A 20,276-nucleotide genomic window follows, 5' to 3' on the forward strand; every position below is an offset into this window, starting at 1 on the left:
TGTTTCTAACTGACCTGAAGGACCAATTACTTCTGAAGCAAGTTTAGTCCACGGGATACTTGGTACTATGTCTAGGTTTCCGGACATGCTTACATTTTCTCCCTCATTAGAACAATTTCTGCGTTCCTTCTCTGTTAAGGCAAAAACTTGATCTGGAGTATTTTTTCTCAGGCAGACTAGATCTTTATTATTAGGGTCAAGCATGATCCCTAACTCTCTTTGATGGTGCCAACCTAACAGGTTTGACCCTTCTTTTACAATATAGACATTACCAATAGTAGATCTTTCCCTGAAATCAATACACATCTCTACCATGCCCACCAGGTGTATTGGTTCATTCGCATAACTTATAGGAGATATGTCAGGTTCTAACACATTAAGATTAGGAATACCAAATAGGTCATTCATATCATTTTGATTAATCAAAGTAAATGGAGAACATGAGTCAGCATAAACAACCAAGGGTTTTTTGTTCAAGAAAATGGTACATTCAGGATACTTATGTTGTATGGGATCAATCATTGATGTACTTTCCCCAGCATTTTTCACTTGAAATATGTACTTAGGAGAGTGTTCTTCTCCGCTGCAAACCATTTTTACCAGATTATTCTCCCCCTCTCTGCACACTCTTGAGAAATGGCCCTTCTTATTGCACTTCATACATGTAGAATTGCGGGCAGTACAATGAACATTGTTCGCAAGATGGTTGCTGCTGCCGCACCTGAAACATTTTAACCCTTCAGTTACGCTAACAGGTTTTTCAGCCTTAACTTCTCTGGGCCTGATCTTAAGAATTTCATAATCATTGTTGTCATCAAAAGTACTCTTTGTATTAATTACACTACAGACTGCTTCTTTGGGTGGGTTCATTTCCAAAATACACTTAGGAGTGTGTTCAATAGATTGTGCCATACTAATAGCTTCTTTTAAAGAAGGGTTTTTGGAAAGAAGTTTTTCTTTAATACGGGCGTTGTGAGTACACCTTACCAACTGATCCCTGATGAGGGAGTCATTTAGCTCGCCAAACTCACAGAATTGAGTTAGGCCCCTGAGTGCAGCTATATAATTAGTGACCGACTCTTGTTTGCCCTGAACTCGAGTAAAAAACTTGTGCCGCTCTAGGACTACGTTCACCTTGTCACCGAAGTGAGTTTCTAATTTCAAAAGAGTGATTTTAAATACATCCATATCAACCTCATCATCCTCTAACTCAGGATCGGGTAGGGTATCGTAAAGTTTCCTACCCTGAACACCTAGGTTGTGTAGCAGGACATGTTGTTTGCGGACAGCAGAAAACTCCCCCCCCCATGGCAATAAGGTAAGAATCAAACAAATTATTCCAATCCTTCCAATGGATTTCTGGATCTCCAATTTCATTTAAAAAGGAGGGCGGTTGGCTCATGGATGACGCAGCCATGGAGGATGTAACACAGGACCGGTGCTTCCCCCTAATGTGATGGATGATAAGGAGAAGATACATTTGTGATTCTCACTGGAAAGAAATTCTCACAAACTATAAAATTGCACCCTTATGTAAAATAGATACCCACAAATGCAGAAAATTACTGTTACATAAATAGCATAGGTAGAAACTCCGTCCAAAATGGATGAACATAGGTACACAGAATAACAAGGGAGAAATGCACACTATGTAACAATTCACTGTAACAGCGTATAAGCGCAACTAGTTGATAAAGTACAGGGTGTACTGGGAGTAACAAGGATCTAGCTAGTACAAAATTCAATCAGTGACTCCTGAGAGTATATGAAGTCAACTTTAAACCTGGTTTTAATGTGGGACCATATTAAAGACACACCGCCAGATAAATTGTCCTGAAGATGAGTGGTGTGTGTGTCACCATAGGGAACAGAAAGATACGCAGGAGAGTATTCTGTAGTGTGAGAATAGAAATTAATTGGTGTGTGTATCACCATGAAGAACGCAGTGACACACAGGTGAGAAAAAATGTACACATGGTGGATGGTCTTGTAAAAAATAAATGGGTTGATAAGGGGAGTAGGGAAGGTGTGCGTATCACACCGTGGACAACGCACAAGGCACACGTAAGGTGAGGGAATATTCCTAGCACTTTCCAAAGAATATGCTTGCCACCGCGGAGTTACTCAAAAAGGAAGGCAGCACAGAGACTAATGGAAAGGCAATCCTGGTGAAGTGGATCGGCAAAAATAGTAAATTGAACAGTCTTACTTGAGTAGTAAACTGAAGAATTAGAAGAAAGTAGACTCTACGAAGACAGCCGCTGGGTGACAATTAATGCCAACACAACAGAATTTTGAGGAGGAGAATGCTCAAAAGCGGCCCTGAGGAAACTGGAGCGCCGAATGTCGACACAGCTTGACAGGAACTCGAAGAGGAGAACGCTCAAAGGCGGCCCTGAGGAAACTGGAGCGTCAGAGCGTCTCACAGAAGATCTCCGTAATTGCGGCTGGGCCGTTGGGCACGCCTCTGACTTGATTCACTACCAGGGCGTGAGAGGCTTGAGCACCGGAACTCCAATCGAGGAAGAAGCCTCCGTCAGGTACCTGAGGGAAGACACCAGGGGCTGACGATTTGACACAATAATACAGCTGCTCGATGTCACAGCGGAGCGGGGTGCCGCTTACCAGTTAATGACTCGGTTGTTTCCACTTAAAGTGGGGTCAACATGTTTCTGCCCGTCTATGTGTCATTTACTGGGCTTTCATCAGGACCGTCAGGTGGTGTACCTCGGCGGTATGGGCGCGCTAAGGCCCACCCTTCCCAGAGGACGTGAAAGTTAAAAACAAGTGTATAAAATAAAGAGCAAAAACCAAACAAAAGTGATGGGAAACCTTCAATTTGAGGTCCCTGTACTGTTTGTAATGCACAAAATCCACACCCCATGGGTCTCGGGAGGGGGGGGGGAGCGACAATGGCACACCGCCCGCAACGCCTGCCACCCGTTTTGCACCTAGCGTCTCCTGCTACCGGACCCCTCACACAACACAATGGATAGTATGGAGAACACGAACTTGAAGAAAATGGAGAGAGTACTGAAAGGGGAGGTGACAGCAGGGCCCCCTGCGCCATCCTCATTGCCAGTGTTGAAAAGAAGCAACTCTGAGGCAGATGTAAGTAAGTGAAGACTTTATTCTGTCACCCACTCTCCAAGACTGCCAGAGGGATGCCAACATTCTAAGGCAAGCTCTGGCAGAACATACCAAAAGGAGAGGGGGAAAAAGATGGCGGAAGGGAGAGGGGTTGGCCTAACGGCTAAGGCGCTCGACCTCGGACCTGGGGATTCTGGTTTCGAGTCTCGGTAACGACGCCAAAAACCTCCTGTGATTCTGGGCAAATCACTTAATCTCCCCGTGCCTAAAAAATAAAGTGTGTCCTCATGTAACGTAACTGGTGCTATGTAAAGCGCTCTGATACCTGATTCGGTTCGGGTCTAGTTCGCGCTATATAAAACTCTGCAAAAAAAAAAACGTACCAAAAGAAAGAGGGAAAAGGAAGGCAAGATTACAACAACCTTCTATTAATTGTCTTTATGATCTGCACTTAGCGTATCAGTGGACCTATTACAATGACTTCCCTATGTCACAATGATTAGCGGAATCGGTATAACGACTGTTGTGGTGTCACATAGTTTCAAAAGTTTATGCTGCGCATTAGGCTGTCTGCTTCTGGTATTTGCTGAACATCCATGTGTCCTCAAGTATCCCTGTCTCTTTATGCCTTGCTAGACCATGAGCGTCAAAATAGTCGAAGATATTAAGTATATGCATTGTATTAGCATTTTTGCGCAGTCCGAGTGTGATATTTAGCACTGTATCTTTAAGTATCTTTTTAGAATATTATGTATGTCATTTAGTATGTCATCCAGTATGCTGATATATGAAAATTCTGATGTTAGTCAGTTGATGCTTGGTTGTCTTGCATATGGATGGGATCCTATATTCCTACATTAAACTTCATCTTGAAAACCACTTTAAATCCTTGGATTTCATTAATGAAGATACTTCACTGGCGTAGTCATGAAGTATCTTCATGACTACGCCAGAAATGCTTCAGTCAAAAATTCTCAGGAGTGATATGAGAAAGGTTCCTATTGGTTTTCAGTGACTTTACAGAAGTGGGTTTTATTTGGTTGTTTCACTTCCTGCATTTTTCTGAAAACAAGGACAATTGTTTGTAAAAACAAATCAAAAGATTTTCATGTTATTTTTCTAACCTGTCTTTTATTCCATTTTAGGGTGCATAAATTGTGTCTAAGAAATATCATAATGCAAAATGTTACAGCAGCCCCATTTTTCTTATCCAGTCCAGGTGAGCCTCCAATCAAATGGAAAAAATGGAAGGTGGTTTTTGAACGATATGCTAAAGTATGTGGGCCTTCTCTCAGTGCTGAAAGGAAATGTTCTCTATTACTCCACTGTTTAGGATCAGAAGGCCAAGATATTTTTGATGATTTACCCGATTTGCCTTCTTCAGAAGCAAATGGCTTAAATGAGTATGAGATTAGCATAAGAAAATTAGATTTACATTTTCTTCCCAAGGTTAGTACTATTCTTGAAAGATACCAGTTTACAAAATGTATGCAAAATGATGAAGAGACCATTGAAACTTACATAACTCGTTTAAGGAAGCTTGCATCTTCATGCAAATTTGGAGTTCCCATTGATGAACGCATTCGCGATCAATTTATGTTTGGTTGTGGAATTGAAAAATGGTTAAAGGATGAGCCTCCACTTGAAGAGGTCTTAGCTGTTGCTAAGCGTATTGAGCATTCTCTTAAATGTGTAGCTATAATTAAAAACAGTACAGAGAAGGATAACAAGGTTCAAGTAGTAAAGAGTAAAAATGATAAATATATTAAGGATACTGTCAAGTCAGATTCTAAAAAGACTGGAACTGAGTTTAAATGTTTCAGATGTGGTAAGCCAGGTCATCTTGCAAATGACAAAAAGTGTCCAGCTCTCAAACAAACCTGTTCTAAGTGTAAGTTGAAAGGACATATCACTGCATTGTGTAAAACAAAGAGTAGATCCAAAGTAAAAGAAGTTGAAATTTTTGAGAAAGCTTCTTCGGGATCTGATTGTGATGTTGAATTGGTTCAAACTTGGGAATGGGGATAACTCATCACGAAAAAGACCCAATCCTGTTAATGAAATATTAGTTGATGGTGAAAAAACCAAAGTATTATTTGACTCTGGTGCCAGAATCACAATCATCTCTAATGAGTTTTTCAATAGCAAGCTAAAGGGTAAAGTCTCTCTCTTAAAACCTGACATCATTCCACTGGCATATGGGGAGAAACCTATACAATTACATGGTTATTTTATTGGTCTTATAGAGTACAAGTCTAGACTTATATCTGGCAAAGTGTATGTCTCAAAGAAGGGGGACAGCATTATTAGCTGGATACACCAAGGTGATCTAGGTGTATATTTGGACCCTAATGCCAATCCTTGTATACAATTGAGAGATAAAATTCTTAGTATTGCAAAAGAGAAGGAAAATATAATTGAAAATAAATCAATTGATGACAAGTTTGCATGTGAAGTAAAAAAAAAAAAAATGTTTCCAAATGTGTTTAAGGAAAGTTTAGGTTGTCTTAAGGGATACCAACACAAGATACGGTTAAAGAATGATGCCATTCCTGTGAGTTGTAAAGTCCGTAGTGTTCCATTAGCAGTAAAAGAAGAGATGAAAAAAGAAATTGAAAAGCTTATTGAAAATGAGATAATTGAGGAAATAGAAGGTTGTGAATGGATGGCTCCGGTCGTCGCAGCGCGAAAGCCGAATGGCGATTTGCGCTTATGCATTGACCTGAGGCAACTTAATAAATGTGTGGTTGTCGACAGGTATCCCCTTCCAAACATTGCAGAGTTGTTAGTATTGCTAGAAAATGCTAAGGTGTTCAGTACAATAGATCTCACCTCTGCATATCACCAGATTGAATTAGAGGAGTCTTGCAGAGATTATACGTCTTTCATCACACCTTTTGGCACGTATAGGTTTAAAGAGGATGCCATTTGGTTTGGTTTCTGCTTCCTCAGTATTTCAGCGAGTAATGGAAAGAGTCCTAAAAGATGTTCCTGGTGTTTGTATATATCAGGATGATGTGTTAATTTTTGCAAAGAATGAATCAGATCATGATTTAAGATTAAATATGGTTTTAGAAAGATTCAGTAAACACAATCTTACTGTTAAGGCGAGTAAGTGTAAATTCAGATCTGATTCTATAAATTACTTAGGACATAATATTTCTGGTGATGGGGTAAGACCGAGAGCTGAATTGATTGATACCATAAACAATATGATTGCTCCTGAGAACAAAGCTGAACTCATGAAGTTTTTAGGCATGATTGAATATTATGCAAAATTTGTCAAGGGGTTTGCCAATTTAACTGTTAATATGAGGTGCTTGTTAAGGAAAGGAGTAGAATTTCAATGGTCAGATCTATGTGAGGATGAATTCAATGAAATCAAACAAAAGTTAAATCGTGCTCCTTCGTTAAAATGTTTTAACCCTAACCATAAGTCCATATTACTTACTGACGCTAGCGAAAAGGGGTTAGGTGCAGTGTTAAAACAAAATAGTCCGAATGGCATGCAAACTATAATGTTTCTGTCTAGGAGTTTGAGAGATGCTGAAACTCGTTATTCCGTTGTAGAGAGAGAAGCATTGGCTGTTTTCTGGGCGGTGAAAAAGCTAAAAAAGTTTCTTTGGGGTTTAGATTTTGATGTCCACACAGATCATAAACCCCTAGTTGAAATCTTTAGTAAGAAAGGTTTGGATCTTGTTTCTGGGAGGATAACAAAATGGGTAATTGGCCTACAAGAGTACAATTTTGGGATTCAGAACATTCCGGGTGTTGATAATGGAGTAGCGGATGTTCTTTCACGTCTAGTTTCTAGTGAACAATTTGAAGATGATTATTCTGAGCTAGATGAAGAGTTGGTTTGTATGGTTGATTATGACTTCATATCTGAAAGGAAATGGTCTGAAGAATTGGGAAAAGATGATATATTGTGTGAAGTCATGTCTTTAATGAAAAATGGTTGGAACAAAAATAAAGATGGTTCTTCTTTGACTAAGCATTTTTGGGTGATACGGAATGAATTATCTGTTGATAATGATTTGTTATCTCGCGGGACAAGGTTAATTCCTCCATCAAGTCTCAGGAAAGAATTAGTTGATTTAGTACATGTTGCTCATTCAGGTTTATCTAAAAGTAAGTAGAGGCTTCGCATGTCATATTGGTGGCCAGGTATGGACAAAATGGTTGAACGTGTGATCAGAGATTGTGTTCATTGCAACATAAGTGATAAATCTTATTGTACACGTACACAACCTATGATTTTAAGAAGGCGACCTAATGGTCCTTGGCAGGACATAGCATTGGATTTAGTGGGTCCTATACAACATAGAGATTCACAAGTGTTTGTATTAGTGGTCATTGATATGTATTCAAGATGGCCAGAAGTGTTTTTTTTGTCAGGTATAGATTCTAGTAAAATCATTCAATGTTTGAATGAGTTATTTTCTAAAGAAGGTTTTCCTGGAACTATTTTGTCTGACAACGGCGTTCAATGTGTTTATAAGGAAATGGAACATTATTTATCTTGTAAAGGTATTACTCATAAGACTTGTTCTCTTTACCACCCAGAGGCCAACGGTATGGTTGAGAGATTCAACAAAGTGATTAAGGACACAATTAGTTTGGCTAAGAACATGCCATTAGATTGGAAAAAAAGTGTTTTGGCCAAGGTGGAAGAGTACCGATATACACCTCATACTACAACAGGGAAGACTCCATTCTTGTTATTTCGTGGGAGAATTCCTAACACATCTGTCGAACCTTTCTGGGTTAATAAGTATGAAGTGTTGAAGGGTAAAGAATGCGTGGGTAACAAAGAAGAAGTTATAAAGAATGAGGAGGATAAAGCTGAACGCAGAAAGGTTTATTTTGATGCTAAAAAAAGTGTCAAGAAAACTGTGGTGTGTGTTGGAGACGTGGTGATGATCAAACGTCCTGGCATTGTGGGAAGTTCAGAAACAAAGTTCATGAAGCCAATCAAAGTAATAAAAGTTTTTAACAATGCTGTTCAGACACAAGACCATCGCATATGGAATTTAAATAGAGTGGTGATTATTAGGAAGAAATTGCAAAATTATGAGAATGTTATCATCAAGGAAAAGGGAAATGCATTGGTCAAAAATAAAAATAAAATTGATTCTAGGATCATTAGGTCTTCTACGAGAGTGTCAAAAAGGCCTAGTTACCTTTCTGATTTTGTATAGTTGGGCATTGTATTCTTTATGTCCTATTTTTAATTTTTAATTTTTGTATTTTTGGAGGGAAGGAGATGTGTGATATTTAGCACTGTATCTTTAAGTATCTTTTTAGAATATTAAGTATGTCATCCAGTATGCTGATATATGAAAATTCTGATGTTAGTCAGTTGATGCAGGGATGTGGAATTCCTATAGCCCGACGCCCAGGACATATTGTTTGGGGTCAAGGGCAACAAGTTTTAATGTGTATTTTGTCCTTGGGACAGGTAGGCCCAACCCCCTGCAGCACAAACCCTTTGGCTACCAGTTTGCAGTAGCACATTAAGGGCCAGGGAAGGGCACCGCCTGAAGTTATTATTTGTGTGCCTATGTTAATGCTGTTCAAACTGTATTTATGGTTCATTTATTGAAAACAGTTATTATTAGGGTGAGCGCTCTAAGTAAATGTAAGGTCTGACTGCACTACTGACAGTGGTTACAGTATAAAAATGTGTACTCACGGTTTCAAAGTTTAGCAATATGAGGCTATGCATAATGCTCCCAGAATGCTCTCTGATTAGATGCAAATATTTTCAGAAGCTTGAGAGCAAGATTAATGACTCTTTGCTTTCAATATAAAATGTTCCCAAAAAAAATGAAAGTAGGAAAAAAATGTTTTTGCTAAACTACTGTGAAATTTCAGGTACCGTTTCTTTGCAGCATCATTTAGTAAAATGTGTTGATGCATGCTAGTATTTCGCAAAAATGTTCATATTGGAAAATTAGTGTAATCAGTTTCAATAAGATAATGAGAAACATAAAAATAAACAAGCACTGGCAAAGCCAGTAGGTCTGAAATTAGTGGCCAGCTTTTTAGTTTTGCCAATACGTGACTTGTTTTGGCATGGTTTTTGTAAAGCCTTCTTGATGTGAGAGCAGACGGGCCCTCACCATTATAACAAACATTGGCAAAAGTTTAAAAAAATGGTCTAAAAAAAGCACACACTGCCACATTAGTTACTGCCACTGAGCAAAACTACTTTGTGTGCCAATATACTCCTTGTGAAAGAGCTTAATGCCGTCACTCACAGTGAAGCCAGCCGATACAGAGAGAGGGAGAGAGAATTTTAACAAACACAAAAGCTTGTGGTTCACGCCAGACCAAATTAGGGGCCCTATTATTAAAGAAAGTCTTAAAAGTGCACCCTGGGTATATGTCCTTGCATTAAGTGCAGCTATATGGCTTTCGTGAATTTACAAGAATTTATAGAAGTAGGGCAAGAAATGTACTCGTGGAAAATATTTGTGAACTGCAGTTTATCATGAGCAAACATTTCTCAGTATGGGAAACGATTAGAGAAGAGTTTTTGAAAACCCTTAAAAACACCCTTAGTAGATTTGCACAGACTTAAAGGGCATTCCAACCCTGGAACTATTGCTTACCACTGCCTTCAGTCCCAGTAAGTAGATCTGCAGAAACGTGGCAACATAAAGGGATTGCTAGTATTCAAAAGCTACTATGGTATGAGCCCTGGCATAATCAGAGAGGCTATATAAGAGCTCTTATATAATGATATTGCTGCCATAATTCGTCGCCGAACCACATGGCACCAAAGGGACAAGTGGATTTTGTAACAGGACAAGTAGATTTATGAAGCAACTTGCCCCATGGACAAGTAGATATTTTAATAAATTCCACACCCCTGTGATGCTTGGTTGTTTTGCATATGGATGGGATCCTATATTCCTACATTAAACTTCATCTTGAAAACCACTTTAAATCCTTGGATTTCATTAATGAAGATACTTCACCGAGCCTGTGAATTACATTAAGCTGCGGGCTGGACTCAGCTGAACTGGCTGTATCGTAAGTCAATAGGAAAGCCCTATAACTCTGTGCTGTCATTATTGGCCCGTTTTTGCTGTCTGGGTAATCAATCTGTGTCACTTTTAATAACACTGGCCATTCATGCACAGTCAGTCGGCTTGCTCTGCACTCTGAAGATCATTTGATGTCTGCAGCATGTGCTTAAACACACTTGCCCTACATCTAAGGTCATTTTACACGGTTAATGAGTCATGCTTCTCCTATTTACAATTCAAGCTGACACCGGGAGTTATTTGTTTCATTTAAGCAGCCATGAATGCTCTGAACGTGTATTGTCTGAGGCACAATATGCCGCTAACACCATATTTCCTAGGCTTGTGTCAGACCTGCCAGGGAGGATGGGCTTATGGCGCTTGCTGCGGTTGCCAGTTACCGTTCTAACTCGAAGTGTCTTCGAAGAGGCCCCTTAAACAAGCATTCTTGTACAATGGTCCCCCTGTTGTCGTTCTACGTGGCTGTATCTATTAATGCCCAAAATAACTTTTGCGTGCAGCTCAAGCAACAAGGACAGCGTTACTGTGTGCTAAAGTAGTGACAGTTACTGAGCCTCTTTTCTTAATTTGTAAAAGTTTGATAACACAATCAACCGAAAAAAGGTGATATCGGGCAATACATTATTTATTACAGGAAAGTGAGGGCGACACGATTTTCATTTACTGTGATGTGTGGAAAAAAACCTGGGCTGACGTTTTTTTTGGTTGGACCCGAACATGTTTAGGTCTCGCTGAGCAAGCGCATGCGCTGCCCTGAGATATTTAGTAGGTGAGTTTTCACAGTGCTACCCCACACTTTGGCAGGCCTAGCGCTTGCATTCACGTGAGCGTGCACACGCGTAGCCGCCATCTGTCTTTCAGGGGTCATTAAGTGCACCACTCGGCCGGCCGCACGTCTTGTCTGCTTTTGACCCTCGCGCGCGCACCACTTGGCCGCACGTCTTGTTTTTTTTTTTTACTTTCAGCGCGAGGCGCTTGCTTGTAATTGAAGTGGTTTCAGGTCATCTATTCCACACTTAAGCACTGAATCCATAAAAGTCGTGAATATGTTTCATCTGCAATTACAAATCACTAGAGGAGATGAAAGAGCAACAGGAAGAAATAAGACTGCGCTGATTTTCATAGTTATTTATAGATCGAAACAACAGCCTGGAGGCACTTACAATAAACATTTATTCTGGAGTTCGCTGGAACAGACAGGGCTGTATCTTATTCTACCAGAAGTCTGCAGAATGTGAATGTTTTGTCTGTGCTTTGCAAGACGTGACTGCACACTGCAAAACAAAACATGAGCGTGAAAAATAGCTCAGTGGCCTTCAACTATCAATACGAAGGCAGCAGACACGTGTTTTATTGTATTATTAGTAGGTAGGCGGCGCCCCTGCTGGCCTGTCACACATGATTTAAACACATGGATGCCACTACCTTTCAAAAGTAGGGCCACCTGGAAACAGGGTTTCATCACCAGAGAGGATGTGCTTATTTCGCCTTAAGTAATGTGAACGACTGCCATTGCGTAATCATTTGCATGATTCTTTTAATTTACCGTGGAATACACAATATGATTCTGAACACTTCTATACGCTGGATTCTACAAAGAGAAGATGCGTTTCGGGACATCATATTAATTGGTGGCAGCAGCTGGTATTATTTTTATTATCATTGTTGGTAATAATATTATTAGTGTTATATCTGATTATTAATATTATTAAACACCCTTGTCTGGAGGCTCAGTGGATTATTTCATCCACTGCATGGATCTGTGTTTCATGTCATGGTCACAGGTTCTAATCCTGGCGGTTAAAATCAGCCTTTCACCCTTTTCTTGATTTGCAGAGCTTTCAATATTTGTTGTTCAGACCCAAGCTACTCTTCTGGGTCATCGTGGCCTTTCCACATATATATTTGTTATCATTACCATTAGAAAGATATATGTCGAGGGTTATTTCATTCTGAAATCTAAGCTGTTTGTTTCACCATTTTAACCCCTCAAGCTCCCCGCTCAGTTTGTCTTGGATTCTTAACCCCGAGACACCCTCGGGTATTTGTGCGCTATTGAAATTAAAATTCATTGATTCGATAAGTCTCTTTGTGCTAAGTGTCACCCAGTCCAACCTAAGTAGAAACTGCACAAAATCAACCATCTACCTGTTGCTTGTCAACAACCATGTGTTTAATGTTGTGTGAAAGCTGAGGAGGGAACGTTAGTTTAAGAGAGCCGGGTCTGCAGCAGAGCCGGAGGGGTTGTCGCAATCTCCATACACTGGTGTTGACAATGCATTGGGTAGTTGTTGGTATCAATAGCTATGAAGAGTTAGCCAGGATATGTAGAAGTAGAGAGCTGTGTAGAAATACCTATTTTATCGAACATATTCCCACTTGTTGACCTTTACCTTCCGGAGCTACTTCTTAGGGGCTTCCCTTCTTTAGTACTTGAGGGCATAGTTTCTCGGAGACTGGCATCTGAAGTATTATTTGTTTACATTTTTTTTAAACTCCTCCTTTCAGAGAGGAACCATGGAAGGAAAAAAAAGTCCCTAGACAGCTCCTGTCATGTGCCTGTCGACGTTTGAAGATGGGTATTATCCCTTGTTTGTTTCTATTCCCAGACTCCTCTCCTCCTCATGGAGGCTGAGCGTGCTGCAGGAGTCGTCCGTGCTACGTTCTCGTGCTTCACCTGGCGGGTAAGACATTGCAGGCGTCTTGACTTTTCCCCCTAACTAGCGCTAGGGATGTGTTGCTATTGGGCCCTGCACTGCAACTTCATATCACCAGCTCCCTTGTTCTCAATGTGCAACTGAGCGGTCCACTACAGGATGGCCCTCTAATTCCATTTCCAGCAGCAGGTTTGGCAAGAGAAGCGAGGTGAGAAAACGTCAGGGTGGGAAGATTTCTCTTCCTAGTTTTATTGTATTCATTTTCACCTTCAATTTAGGAAGTTATGGGCCCGATATCTGGCTTCTGGTGCAGGATTTTCTTTGCTATGCTGTTGCTGTGCCTGGGGTGTCCCTTAGAAAAGGTGCAAGGCGTTCCTGTCCAGTTAGGTGTCTTTTCCTGTGCTACACTTTCGTTAGGGAATAAGGAAAGTTGCCAATATTGTTTTTAAAATGTAAGGTTTCTTTTAAAATCAGTACAATAAATAAAAGAGAGAAAAAGGAAAGGTCAGAAAACGCATTTTCTTCTATATCGTTGTTTTAATTTTTTTTCTTGTTTTTATTAGACAGTCTGTTGAACTTTTCCCCCACTCTGGGGCTGTTTTTTAGGTCCTTGAGTTTTTTGTCTCAGACTGCTGCAGCTTGACCTTGGAATGTCACTGACCAGGTGTTCCACCAGTGATGCTCCAAGGGCACCTAGGCAACTGGGTGGAATGTTGTGGGGAGAGTGGGACAGCTGTTAGAATAGGAGGAAGCATAAGACTGTGTCTCTGTTGGTGGAATAAAGGTCTTGAGCACATTTGCTGTCCAGAATGATAACTTAACATTGGCAATGAGGTGACCCCACAGCATTTCACCCAGTAACCTAGGTGCCCTTGGAGCATCACTGGTGGAACACCTGGTCAATGACATTCCAAGGACACTCCACAGCATAGACTTCTTTCTCCTATTTAAGAAACAGAATGTTACACTCCTTTTTTTGTGAATACTGGGAATTTGAAGTTCATGGGCAAGCATTCTCAAAAGTGAAGGCTTCTTTTTTGACTGATGCAAGGGTTTATGGTTTACAGTGTCACAAACTTGAGCTTGAGTTGGTGCTGTTACTGTCTTGGCTGAAGGCATGTGTGAGGTCAATATTAAAGCACTAATAAAGGAGATACTGTTGTAATTTTCTGACTTTGAACACATTCATCAAAGGATGGCGAGACGTCTACCCTTCTTATTCATCTTCTTTAGCTTCAGAGCATGAGGATTCTATCACCAAAAACTCCTCTGGCAAATTACTTCCACATAACAGATTTGGGTGAAATGGTTGGATTCCGAAGGGAGAAACTGAGTTTTCCAGAAGGAGAGCCTGTAACCAGCACCAGTGTAGTCATTTTCGTCAGTTCCAAAAGATCCAGCTACTTCCTTCCCATTCAACAACTAATCAAAGGCTAATCAAGACGAAATGCAAAGATATTGCCAAATTTGACGTTCTCAGGTTCTTACCTCACTTCCATGACCTTCTTGGATTTTCAAAAGCTATCTATGACTGTTCAATATGATGAACATCAGCTCCAGGGACTTATGTCGGAAGCTTTTAAGGACCGGACACATCTACCAGTGCTTGAAAAATCTAATTCTAATCCTATATTTTGACAATTCTGTCACTTACACATGTGTTCCAGATGTTCTCTCTTCTTTTTTAAATGTCACTATCTAAACAAACAATAACACCAAAAGGATTTTAAAAACCTCTTTCCGGCTCTTCTATCTCCAATACTCTCAGGTTATGACTATACACAGAAGACAGATGCTTCTCCTCTTCGAGTTGGAAAAATAATTTCTCAGTTCTTCAAAGTCTGACCCGAGTCTAGCTCAAAATGCTGAATTTTAAACCTCATCAAAAAGGGAACAAAATACTGTTCTGTTCCGCGTTTCTATATTCCAGACTAAAGACTTTTTGCCATGTTGTTCCTGTTTTAAAAACAATATGTCCGTTTTTAACTTATCATAGATTTCAAGGATCTAAACTGCTTCATTCTCAGTATCGATTTTAAGAAGGACGTATTACAAATGATCTTAATAATGGTGCCCTCATGGGAATTCTTGGCATCTCTGGACCTACAGAATGCCTACCAACACATTCAAATTCGATGAGAGGTTTCCACGCCTTGGTGTTCTGTCATTTCAGTACCAGTTTGTCAGTCTGCCTTTCTTACTCAAATACTTTATGAGGGTGGTTACATAAGAGAGGGAGGATGGGCTGACCTTATCCAGGCAATTTGTTAGTTCTTTCATCAACCAATAGGCAGGATGGATTAGTTACTTACCTGTAATCCTAGTTCTCTTCCAGGGGTATCCTCATCAAAGTCATAAGCATTAGAATATTCCCGCCCATGCGCGGGACCCCGGAAACAATATATTATATGTGCCCCACATATATTATAGACATATATATAAATATATATATATATAAAAATAAGCAATTGCAGCCAAATAAACAATAGAGCTGGAATATGCAGTGAAGAATTTCCACAATACAGTGAATTCTGTATTAGAAACATGAGAAACAACACCAATGCTTGTTTAGAAACTGTTTTAATGTACAGAAAACAGCAGAAATTCTCATAACACACTGTAAGCATATACAGCTCCCAGGCTGCATTGCAAAATCCCAGTCTAAAAAGACTGAAAAGCTAACCTGTAGCTGAATGCACTAAAACTGACGCTGTGCCTTTAAGGCACCTCTGCCCCTAGCTTCCCATCATGCCTCAGGGGTTACAGTTAGGTCAGTTGTTCTTTTCGGAGACTGAAAACCAAACCATGGTAATAACAGGTTAAAAAACATCTCCTATTAAATAAACAAAGTCCTTTGCCCGGGGAGGCGGGAGGGTTGCTTATGACTTTGATGAGGATACCCCTGGAAGAGAACTAGGATTACAGGTAAGTAACTAATCCTTCTCTTCCAGGGGATCCTCATCAATAGTCATAAGCATTAGAATAGAGTAGCGAGCCTCACCTCATCCCTGCGGGCAAAGGAATCAACAGATAACATTTGTATCCGTAGGCCCAAAAATAGGCCTTTTTCTACCCAAATAGGTTTCTCAAGGAGGCTTGCCCTACTTGAGAATCCGCTCTGGAATCAGACTCTAGGCAATAATGCCTTGTAAAGGTATGGACTGATTTCCATGTCGCAGCCTTGCATATTTCTGACATAGGAATGTCATGCAAAAAAGCTATTGTGGCTGCTTTCCCTCTAGTGGAATGAGCTTTGGGTGATTGCAACAAAGGTTTGCCAGCCAGCTGGTATGCTAGTTTGATACAAGAGACAATCCATCTGGAGATGGATCTTTTGGCTGCTGCAAACCCGGACCTCATTGCACCATAATTGACAAAGAGTTGGTCTGTCTTTCTGGTGTCCTTTGTTCTTTCTAGGTAAAGCTTTAGCACCCGTTTAAGATCTAACGAGTGCAACGACCTCTCAGCTGGGGTCGATGGATTAGGAAAGAACGAAGGAAGGGTAATCGTTTGATTTATATGAAAATCCGATACCACTTTTGGAAGAAAAGAAGGGTGAGCCCTCATTACTACTCTGTTGTGGTGAAACACAGTGTAAGGTTCCTTGGTGCAGAGTGCTTGAATCTCGCTAACCCTGCGCGCAGAGGTTATTGCCACCAAGAAGGCCGCCTTCCAAGTGAGATGCTGCAAGGAGGCCTTGTGTATAGGCTCAAACGGTGTAGACATCAGTCTGGAGAGAACCAGGTTCAACTCCCAGGGAGGAGAAGGATTTCTCACAGGGGGATAGACCTTCTTTAATCCCTGAAGGAAATCTTTCACCACCGGGACCTGAAAAAACGATGTTTGTGTAGGTGATTTTCTGTACGCTACTATGGCAGATAGATGAACCCTAATAGAAGCGTATTTCAACCCTGATGTCGCTAAGTATAGGAGGTATGGTAGGACTACCTCTTCTTGCCCTTTGGTGGGATCAAAGCCATGGTCCTTACACCAAATGAAAAATCTTTTCCACTTGAACGCATAAGACGTCCTTGTGGAAGGTCTCTTCGCCTCTCTTAAAATATTCATACATTCCGGAGGCAGATTTAAGTGTCCATATTGCAAGACCTCAGGAGCCATGCAGTCAGGTTCAGCGACTGGAGGTTGGGATGCAGGATCCTCCCGTCCATTTTGCTCAGCAGGTCTGGCTTGCACGGCAGCCGTCTGTGTGGACACCGCGACAGATGTAACAGATCTGGATACCACCATTGTCGCGGCCAATCCGGAGCAATTAGGATCATGTCCATGCTCGATCTGATGAGCTTGGCCACCACCTTCGGAATCAGTGCCAGAGGGGGAAAAGCATACGCGAACATTCCTGTCCACTCCAGCAGGAGAGCGTTCCCTTGCGTCCCTGGCCGGTGGAACCTGGACGCGAAGGCGTGGCATTTGGCGTTTTCGTCGTCCGCAAATAAGTCTATGTCTGGACGACCCCAGCAACGGAAGAGTTCTTCGACCACTTCGTCGTTTAGCACCCAGTCTGGCTGATCTTCGAAGTGCCTGCTGAGTGCGTCTGCTTTTGTGTTTAACTCGCCTGGAAGGTGTACTGCCACCACCGACAGTCCCCGAGCCAGAAGCCAGTGCCAGATCGCCTGGGCTTCCAGAGACAGAGGGCGAGATCGAGTTCCTCCCTGCTTGTTCAGATAGAACATAGTTGTAGTGTTGTCCGTCTGAACCAGGACTTTGTCCGTTGTTATTGCTGGAAGGAACGCCTTGAGCGCCAGATGAACCGCTCGAAGTTCCAGCATGTTGATGTGGTATGTCTGAAGGTTGGTCGACCATCGACCCTGAATCTGAAGATGACCCATGTGAGCACCCCAGCCTTCTAGAGATGCGTCCGTTACCACAGACACAGAAGGCAGAGGTTGCTGAAAAGGGACTCCCTGCAGGACATTCCGAGGGCGAGTCCACCACTGTATTGAGGTCAGCGCTGCTTGAGACAGGATGATTCGATCCTCCCAATCTCCAGACGCTTGGTCCCACTGATCCTCCACCGACTCTTGAAGAGGCCGCATTCTCAACCTGGCGTTCGGTATTAGGAAGATGCAGGACGCCATGGAGCCCAACAGAGACGCTACGTCTCGCACCTTTGGACGAGGAATCTGAAGTAACTTTTTGCATTTTTGTCCCATGGAAGAAAGTCTCTCTTGCGAAGGAAACGCTCTTCCTAACTTTGTGTCTAGAACTGCTCCCAGATAGTGGATAGTTTGTGTGGGCTGCAGGATCGATTTTTCTGAGTTTACATGGAGGCCGAGCCTGTGTAGCTGTTGGAGACACAGGTGACAGTCTTTGGTGGCTTGCCGAGGAGACGGACTCTTCAGGAGCCAGTCGTCTAGATATAGGTACACAAAGAGACCTTTTTTGTGTAGACACGCCGCTACCACTGCCATGCACTTGGTGAAGACCCTTGGTGCGGATTTGAGTCCGAAAGGGAGCACTTTGAACTGGTAATGCCTGGACCCTACCAGGAACCTCAAGTACTTTCGATGACCTGGTGTAATAGGAATGTGGAAGTACGCGTCTTGTAAATCCACCGAACACATCCAATCTCCGATCTGTAGATGAGGACATATTTGATGGAGTGCCAACATGCGAAACTTCTCTTTGACCACCACTTTGTTGAGGAGTCGAAGATCCAAAATTGGTCTGAATTTGCCTTCTTGGTCCTTTTTGGGAACAAGGAAATATCTTGAGTACACTCCTTTCCCCCTTTGGGAGAGAGGTACCACTTCGATTGCGTTTTTCTTTAAGAGGACGCTCACCTCCTTTTTGAGGAGCTCCAGATGGTACGAGCGAGACTTTTTTGGAGGAGCCGGTTGTGGTTTCTTCCTGAAACGTAGCGCATATCCATTGCGCAGTATATTCAGCACCCACCGATCTTTCGTGATGCTGACCCACTCTGCCAGATGTTGTGCAGCACTTCCTCCCACTGGAGTGGGTAACGGCGACAGAGGAAGCCACTGCTCAGGCCTTGCCTCCTCTAGGTGTGGTAGAGGATTGATTATGTCCGCCTCTACCTCTGCTTGACCTTCCTCCTCTGTATTGTGGCTTTCCTTGCGGCTTGTTTTGAGACCATTGAGGGGTTTGAACCCTCTGTTGGCCTCCCCGGTTCTTGTTGGTCTTGAAGCGTCGTTTGAACGGTGCTTTCTGTTTCTCCAGACCTACTGCCTTTACTGTGTCTAACTCGGTCTTCATCCGGGCCATTTCCTGATCGGCATGCTCCCCGAAGAGTGAAGATCCGGAAAAAGGCAGATTGAGTATGCGCTGCTGGGCATCTGGCTTGAGCCCAGTTAAACGCAGCCAAGAGGATCTCCTCGCACATACTCCATGTGAGTAGTTATGTCCAGCTAGAAGGGCGTTATCTGCTGATGAACTAATCATTTGGTTTGCCACCAAACAGCCCTCCGTCACGGTCTCCTCAAAGTCCTTCTGGTCCTCCTTGGGCAATTTCTCTTTGAATCGTTCCATGGAGTCCCATAGGGCTCTATCGTACCTTCCCAGAAGGGCTGATGCACTAGAGACTTTTAGGGATGAAGCTGCTGTGTTGCACACCTTGCGTCCCCAAGAATCTTGCGTCTTGCTGTCTTTGTCAGGAGGAACTGACGAAGAAGGAGCGACCGTGTGATTCTTCCTAGCTGAGGCTACAATAACTGAGTCCGCTGCAGGCTCACCTTTAACGAAGATAGGATCTGAGTCAGCCGGCCTATATTTTTTCTGGATACGTGCCGGAACTGCTCTGATCGTTGCTGGCGTGAGGAAAACCTCTTTGATTGGGTCCATTATTCCTGGGACTAATGGAAGCAACGGCCGTGCATATGATTTGTGATGAAGAGTCTCAAAAATCACAGTAGTGGACACCTCTGGAGTGGTCATTTCTATATTCAGCTTGTAAGCACCCCTTTGCAAAACGTCCAAATACGTGTTGACGTCGTCCAGAGGGGAAGCTCTTGAGCGAGGGCTGTCTGCCAGCGTCGGAGAGTAGTCCCCTTTAGAAGATCTAGGCGAAGCTGGAGGAGAGGATGAAGGAGTTCTTCTTCTCCTGTGGTGAGAATGCTCCTTCCTCACCGGAGATCTCCTAGGTCGTTCCTCCCTTCGAGGAGAACGTGATACCCTCTGATGTATTGGAGATCTCGATCTCACATCTCGTACCTCCTTTCTCGGTGTTCGAGATTTGGGTTGCTCCCTCCTTGGTGATCGGGAGACCCTAGGGGCATGTGACCTGTCCACTCTTCTCTCTCGTGAGCGTGATCGCTCTGTCTCTTCTGCTTGCTGAAGAGGAGACCTGTGGATTGGACTCAAGTACCTTTGAAGTCTCTCTGGTGCCTTAGAATCCTTCCAATTACTCAAAGGAGCGTACCATCTTGGCGAAAGTCTTATACGTGAAGTGTAACCCCGATGGGGATTCTTCTGAACCGGACTCCTACTCCTTGAAGAT

The 20,276-nt window shown here is 42.3% G+C and overlaps 2 protein-coding genes across 9 annotated transcripts in view; one reads left to right on the forward strand and one right to left on the reverse strand.

The window, feature by feature from the left end:
• Positions 1 to 20,276, reverse strand: part of LOC144768536 (uncharacterized) — a 1,350,740-nt gene that overhangs the window by 854,698 nt on the left and 475,766 nt on the right. The window lies entirely within an intron of this gene.
• LOC144767004 (uncharacterized) overlaps positions 1 to 20,276 on the forward strand; it is a 268,113-nt gene that overhangs the window by 1,544 nt on the left and 246,293 nt on the right. Inside the window, exon 2 of the mRNA XM_078650663.1 lies at positions 4,236 to 4,309. Within this exon, the coding sequence (XP_078506789.1) occupies positions 4,236 to 4,309 (74 nt within the window). The remainder of the gene's footprint in view (positions 1 to 4,235; positions 4,310 to 20,276) is intronic.

The sequence above is a fragment of the Lissotriton helveticus genome, chromosome 7 (assembly GCF_964261635.1).
Source record: "Lissotriton helveticus chromosome 7, aLisHel1.1, whole genome shotgun sequence".
Lineage (NCBI taxonomy): Eukaryota > Metazoa > Chordata > Amphibia > Caudata > Salamandridae > Lissotriton > Lissotriton helveticus.